Below are 7,052 nucleotides of genomic sequence, written 5' to 3'. Positions count from 1 at the left end.
ACACACACACACACACACACACACACACACACACACACACACACACACTCTCAAAATAAATTTTACTGGCTCCCTAATGACTTTAGGATCAAATATAAAATCCTCTGCTTCATAACGTGCTCCCCTTCTACTTTTCCCATCTTCCTACACTTTACTCCCTACCAGGTACTCTTTGATTCAGTGACACTAGCTGCTTTGATTTTTCATGAATAAGACTCCATTTCTCAGTTCTGGGCATTTTCTCTGGCTCTCCTCCAAGCCTGGAATGCTCTCCTTCTTCATTCCTACCTACTAGTTTCTCTGGCTTCCTTAAGTCCCAACTAAAATCCTATCTTCTACAAGAAGCCTTTTAAAATCGCTCTTAATTCTAGTTCCTCCCCTTGGTTATTTTCTATTTATCCTGCATATAGCTTGTTTGTTTGTTGTCCCCCTCATTAGACTGTAAGCTTTTTGAGGGCAGGGATTGTCTTTTGATTCTTTTTGTGTCCCCAGCTCTTAGTGCAGTACCAGGCACAGAGTAGGTACTTAATAAATGTTTATTGATTGGTTGACTATTAGCAACAAATAATATTAGCTATATTATTGGTTAAATTGGCTTTTGGGATGGTCTGCATTGGAATCTAATCAATATTTACAGCATTGATTCTACAGAAAGCATGTTCTAATTGCCAAACTGACAAACAAGAAGATATATAACCAGTTTGTAAATTAGGGGTTGAACTCTTTCAGGTCTTCCAGATCTAGATCTTATCTCAACTCAACCATATCACGATAAGAATAAGAATACAACATTAAATTCATCCTCTCATTTTCTCTACTTAAGTAGAGCTTTCCTACAATAAGACAAACAGTATCTTTTGTGTGTATTTCTTTCTTTGAAACAGCAAACTTACCTTATGACAAATTGATATATTCCTGAGTCTTCCAATGTCAAAGGAAGAAATAAAATCCAACCCAGATACTGGTGGACTCTGGAATTTCTATCCAGAGTTATTGGAGTTTCGCTTGAATTTTTATAGCAAGTCACATTCCCATGATTGTTCTTCACTTCTATGATTGTGTAAGAAAGAGCAAAAGGCTGCCCTGCTACAAAATGTTGACTTTCTGTGCTGACTTTGCATTTCTCTATTGGAAAAGGAGGGGAAAAAGAAGGGTGAGCAACAAAGAAAATTCTCCATTCTTTCTTTTATTCATTCTGTAAGTATTCAATAACCTTAGGTGCCTTTCCTTGACCCTTTAGTCAATACAAGGGTTCTCTGGGAAGCTGATAATGTGTGTTATTTGGTCTATGATCGTTAAGAGTTAAAGTTAAATTTAAAGTGAATGTCTGAAAATAAGGACAGTATACAGATTTGTAGAGGAATTTTCAGTTAGTTGCATGAGATCCTGAAGCTCTTCAAAGATGTCAGATATGCACAACTACTTCCTCTTACTTCTACACATATCATTACCCCCATGTTGTCTTCCATATTGCCAAGGTAAGTCTCTAACGTCCTTCAACTCTGGCTCAAATCTACTGATCAGCCACACCATCTTTCAACCAATCTATTTTTCTATGCCCCTTCCTCACAGTTAGGTAGTTTGTTGTGTCCAATTCTAAGGCTTCTTTTTGTTTTGTTTTCTGACGAAATGGACTCCCTCACACACCAGTACATTTTAAAGGTCATTTTTGTAAATTCCTTAATTTCTTGAAACTAACCACTTCTCTTTTATACTTCCTTTAACTTTCCTCAAGATCACAAATGTATGCATTTCACTTAACCTCTTATAAGGTCTGACATAGTAGGAGAGTATTTTCATTTCTGTTTTCCCAAGTATATTATAAATCTCAGGCTACACCTTTCAACATATGATCTCAAGTAGCTTGACTGACTTCACATAGTACATATTAATAATATAATTAACAATTGACAATTAACCTTATTGTATCCAGATACAAGATCTGTTCATTTTGGTGAGTGAATTCTAATACTAAGCATACTTTCTTTAACATGCAAGAATTCAAACCCAGGTTCTCTGAGTTCTTTCCATTTCATTAAGGGTGGATTTATACTATGAAGAACCCAATTCAGTGTAGAATGTAGTCCTGATTGGAGGGCCAGAAAACCCGGGTTTAAATTTTTGCTTTATTATTTACTTCTTATGTGACTTAAGACAAGTCTCCCAAGATCTCTAGGCCTCAGTTTCCTAATCAGTAAAATGAAGAGCTTGGATTAAACTATTTTTAAAGTCTCTTCTAACTTCAGATCCTACAATCACACAGATTTTTGGCCACTGTGGTCCTCTTTTCAGAGTTCTAATTGATGGAGATCTCTCTCATGGGACAATCTTAGAGTTCAAAGAGGTGGAGAGATTCTGAAAGGCATGGTATATAAGGCAAGTCCTTGACACCTATTTACTAAGTTAAACTCACCTGATCTGGCAAAGTGAAGAAAAGCCAAGATGAAACCGGAAAGAAGCCAGGACAAAATCACCATACTTGGCTACAGAGAGGATAGGGTGTGCTTAGGTGCCAATTGTAGCAGCCGAGAGTCACCCAGCTTTTCCGGCTTTAGGATCTCCCCGAAGTAGCCGGAGCCAAAGGGTGGGGCCCCAGAGAACTAACCAGGGGTGACAATGTTTGCAGCTGGAAGACCGCCTCTGTGTTCTTGGAGAAAAGATTTGCCGGCAAAGCTGGATTTTGAGTAGCCTTCTCCTCCTAGGGAACTCTAGGTCCAAGACGCTGCATTATGCACTGGGGATAAACGTTAGCAGTGTTTCCACCTTAAGTCCCTAGCAGTTCCCACAAGCTTCTTCTCAAAACAAACAAAGATTCCGCTTAGGAGATTTTCTCTCCTTTCTCTTCCCCACCTCACCCTGCCCTCAACATACATTCAAATGCTAAGAGGTCTTCTCCTCCCGAGGGTCCGGAGGTATGGGTCGGGTCACTAGATGCTCCACCCAAGCAAAAAAATGGCTCTATAACATCCCTCCTCCCTCCTCGCTTCGCTCCAGGTCCTGGTATTTCTCGTTCCGCAAGAGATGTGGATAGGATTCACCCCCAGAGAGTCCCCTAAACCAGGTCCCATCGTTCCCGTCCCTCAGAAATAGAATGAATGTTGTGGGTGAGCTGCGTGCGCCCGGGCGAATCCCTTCCTTGGATTTTTGTTTCTTACTCTAGGGAGCACCTTACCCGCACCCACAGTACAGCCAGGATCTCCGGAGCCTCGGAAGAAAGTGTTTCCGTAGAAAGGTCCATACACCACCTGAGGGAGCCCTCCCGACGCCCCACCTCCACTTGCTACCCCCAGCGCCAAGTTCCCTCCTCACCCACTGGCCGGCCTCCAGGCATCTGCTCCCTGAGCACACTGGAGGAAGCCTGCACCGCTTCCTTCCATCCCAGGTGTCCCAGGAACAGGCAGCAGCTCTCTGGGTGAGAGCTTCCCGACCTCCTCACGGCTGCTTCCTCATTTGTCTATGAACAGAGGAGGCGCCCGGCCCTCTACGGTGTCCTCATTTAGCTGGGCGTGACTAGGCAGGGTGGGAGGTGCCTGAGGAGCACATTTAGGAGCTCAGATCACCTTGTCAGGCTTAAACTAGAGTTCTTCAGCCACTGAAGGATCTAGCAGGACAAAGAAGAGAGGCTAAGGGATGAAATATTCCTCGGATTATTCTCCACACTTCTTCCCTAAAAATTAATCACCTACCCCCAGTCTTGGAGCCCTCAACCCATTTACAGTACAGCATCATAGATTTAGAGCTGGAAGGGAGACCTTGCAGGGCATCTAGCCTAGCCACCTCATCTTACAGATGAGAAAACAGCCCTGGAACAGTGAAGTGACTTGGCCAAGGCCACATAGGCAGAAAGGGGAAGAGAAAGATTTGAACTCAAGTTCCCAGAATCCAAGTTCAGCACTCTTTCCAGGGCACCACACTGTTTTGGAGTAGCTGTAATTTCGTTGGTGTGTATTCCACACGGATGCCTTCACCCCATCCCACCCTCCAGGTTCCTGGTCACTCTATGGGTTAGTAGCTAGAATGGGTGAGTTGCTGTGGAGCAAAAATTGAACCCAGGGCTCCCAACCTGGTTGTGATGCTTCATGAGCTCAACTAGTAGTGAGATAGCATATTTATGGCACTTTAATGATTTGTAAGGGCAAGAAAGTGGCACAGTGGATAGAGTACAGGGCCTGGAGTCAAGAAGACTAATCTTCCTGAGTTCAAATCTGACTTCAAACACTTACAAGCTGTGTGACCCTTGGCAAGTCACTTAACCCTGTTTGTTTCAGTTTCCTCATCTGTAAAATGACCAGGAGAAATAAATGGCAAAACATTCAGTATCTTTGCCAAGAAAACCCCAAAAGGTGTCATGAAGAGTCGGACATGACTGAACAACTAAACTATGATTTGCAAAGCCTAAGGGATCCATTCTTTTCAGATCCAACAGATGTCCCACCCAAACAAGAATGACATAAACTCCCCTCCCTGTCCTTGCACCAACGCCTGGAGTTTCCAGTTCCTCCAAGAGATGTGAGCAGAATTCATACCTACAGTGTCACCCCAAGCCTTGAAAGATATAAAATGGATGTCTCTCTCTCTCTCTGTCTCTCTCTCTCTCTCTCTCAACTACCAAGCTGGACTCCCTGCCAATGACTTTTCATGTTACCTCCTTTGATTCCCCACAACAATCCTGTGAAGGAGGTGCTGTTATTGTCCCCATTTTACAAATGAGGAAACTAGGTATGAGAATGTGAAGGCAGGATTCAAACTCAGATCTTCCTGCCTCTAACTCCCACATTCAGCCCACTGCACTTTTTGAAGAAAAAAAAAGACTGAAAAGCATGGGACTTCTGGTAGCCAAGATGATGGAGTAAGCAGTAAATTTGATATCCACCTCGAAATAACCATAAAATAGCACCCTAAGGGGCAGCTAGGTGGTGCAGTGGTTAGAGCACCAGCCCTGGATTCAGTAGGACCTGAGTTCAAATTCGGCCTCAGACCAAATATTTGACACTTACTAACTGTGTGACCCTGGGCAAGTCACTTAACTCCAATTGCCTAAAAATAAAATAAAAATTATAATTAAAATAGCACCCAAAACAAATCCTGGAATAGCAGAACCAGCAAAAAGATAGGGTGAAACAATATTTGAACTAGTGGCCAGATCTCCACCTGCTTCAGAGTGTCCCCAGGCAGAAACACCCCACTTGCCTCAGCACATGCCAGACAGCATCACTAGGACCCCGGTTCAGCATCAGGTAAGTTGCCAGACCCCTATGGCCTCCAGCAGCACCAACCATCCTCATTCCACCCCCTCCTCACAGCACCAGACACGAGGGTCCCCCATGGGCCTCAGGGCAACATTAGTCTCAAGCCCAGAAAGAACTCATGGAAGAATTTAAAAAGCAGCTTAAAATCATATAAGAGAGAAAAATTGGGAAAAGAAATGAGAGTGATGCAAGAGAATTATGAAAAAAGTCAACAGCTTGAAAAAAGAAAACAATTGCTTAAAAAGTAGAATTGGCCAAATGGAAAAGGAAAATATAAAACTTAATGGAGGAAAACAGCCTTAAAAGTTAGAATTGTGCAAGTGGAAGCTAATGAGTCTATGAGACACCAGCAATCACTCAAACAAAATCAAAAGAATGAAAAAATAGAAGAAAATGTTAAGTACCTCATGAGAAAAACAACTGACCTGGAAAGTGGATCCAGGAGAGACAATATCAGAATCATTGGACTTCCTGAAAGCCATAATCAAAAGGAGGACCTGGACAGTATCTTGCAAGAAATTATCAAGGAAAACTGCCCTGATATCCTGAAACTAGAGGGCAAAATTGGCTTTGAAAGAATCCACCAATCACCTCAGAAAAGAGACCCCAAAATAAAAACTCCAACGGACATCATAGCCTAATTTCAGAATTATCAGGTCAAGGAAAAATATTGCAAATGGCCAGGAAGAAACAATTGAAATATCAGGGAACCACAATCAGGATGACACAGGACTTAGCAACTGCAACATTGAAAGACTGGAGGTCATAGAACATGATATTCCGGAAGGCAAAGGAGCTAGGACTACAACCAAGAATCACTTACCCGGTGAAATTAAGCATCAAGGGAAAAAGTGGTTATTCAATGAAATAGAAGGATTCTAAACCTCCGTAAGGAGACCAGAATTAAACTAAAAAATTGATCTCTAATATCAAGATCCAAGAGAAGCATAAACAGGTAAAAAAAGGAAAAGAAAACATAAGGGATTCAAAAGAGCTAAACTATTTACATCCCTATACTGGAAGATGATACTTGTAATTCTTAAAAATTGTATCACTAATAGTACAGCTAGAAGGAACATACATAAGCAAAGGGTATGGGTATAAGGTGAATTTGAGGGAATGACAAAAATAATCAAGGGATGAGAAATTGAGAAGAAAGGGAGAGGTAGAATGGGCTAGATTATTTCACCTGAAGAAGCAAGAAAGCCCTATTACAGTGGAGGGGAAAATGGGAGGATGGATGATGGGGTTCGTTTGAACCTTATTCTCATCAGTATTGTCTCAAAGATGGAATAATATATACAATCAGTTAAATATAGAAATCTATCTTACTCAACAGGGAAGTAAGAAGGGAGGAGATTAAATAAAGGTGTGAGGGGGAACTGACAGAAGGGAGGGCAGATCACGGGAGGTGGTAGAAGCAAAACACTGGTGAGGAGGGAAGGGATGAAAGGGGAGGACAAACGGAAGGAAAAATAGGATGGATGGAAATACATAGTTAGTAATTATAACCGTGAATGTGAATTGGATGAATTCTTCCGTAAAATGGTTAGCAGAGGAGATCAAAAACCAGAATCCTAGAATATGTTGTTTACAAGAAACATACTTGGTACAAAGAGACATACACAGAGTAAAGGTAAGGAGCTGGAGCAGAATTTATTATGCTTCAGCTGAAGTAAAAAAAAAAAAAAAGCAGGGGTAGCAGTCTTGATCTCAGACAAAGTAAAAGCAAAAATAGTCCTAATTAAAAGAGATAAGGAAGGAAACTACATCTTGCTAAAAGGTACCACACCCAATGAAACA

At 41.7% G+C, this 7,052-nt stretch overlaps 1 protein-coding gene across 4 annotated transcripts in view; it reads right to left on the bottom strand.

The window, feature by feature from the left end:
- Positions 1-3,445, bottom strand: part of IL1RL2 (interleukin 1 receptor like 2) — a 71,501-nt gene extending 68,056 nt beyond the window's left edge. For 3 of the 4 annotated variants that reach the window (XM_027835322.1, XM_027835319.1, XM_027835310.1), the window contains exons 1-3: positions 3,310-3,445; positions 2,414-2,734; positions 894-1,125 (exon numbers count right to left, since the gene is read on the bottom strand). In XM_027835322.1, the coding sequence (XP_027691123.1) occupies positions 894-1,125; positions 2,414-2,477 (296 nt within the window). In that variant the 5' untranslated portion in view covers positions 2,478-2,734; positions 3,310-3,445. The remainder of the gene's footprint in view (positions 1-893; positions 1,126-2,413; positions 2,735-3,309) is intronic. The other variant, XM_027835314.1, reaches the window with a different exon arrangement.
- Positions 3,446-7,052: the final 3,607 nt, after the last annotated feature.

Source organism: Vombatus ursinus, unplaced genomic scaffold, assembly GCF_900497805.2.
Source record: "Vombatus ursinus unplaced genomic scaffold, bare-nosed wombat genome assembly UNPS02004312.1, whole genome shotgun sequence".
NCBI classification, from domain to species: Eukaryota; Metazoa; Chordata; class Mammalia; order Diprotodontia; family Vombatidae; genus Vombatus; species Vombatus ursinus.
This window is presented reverse-complemented; position numbering and strand designations above follow the sequence as displayed.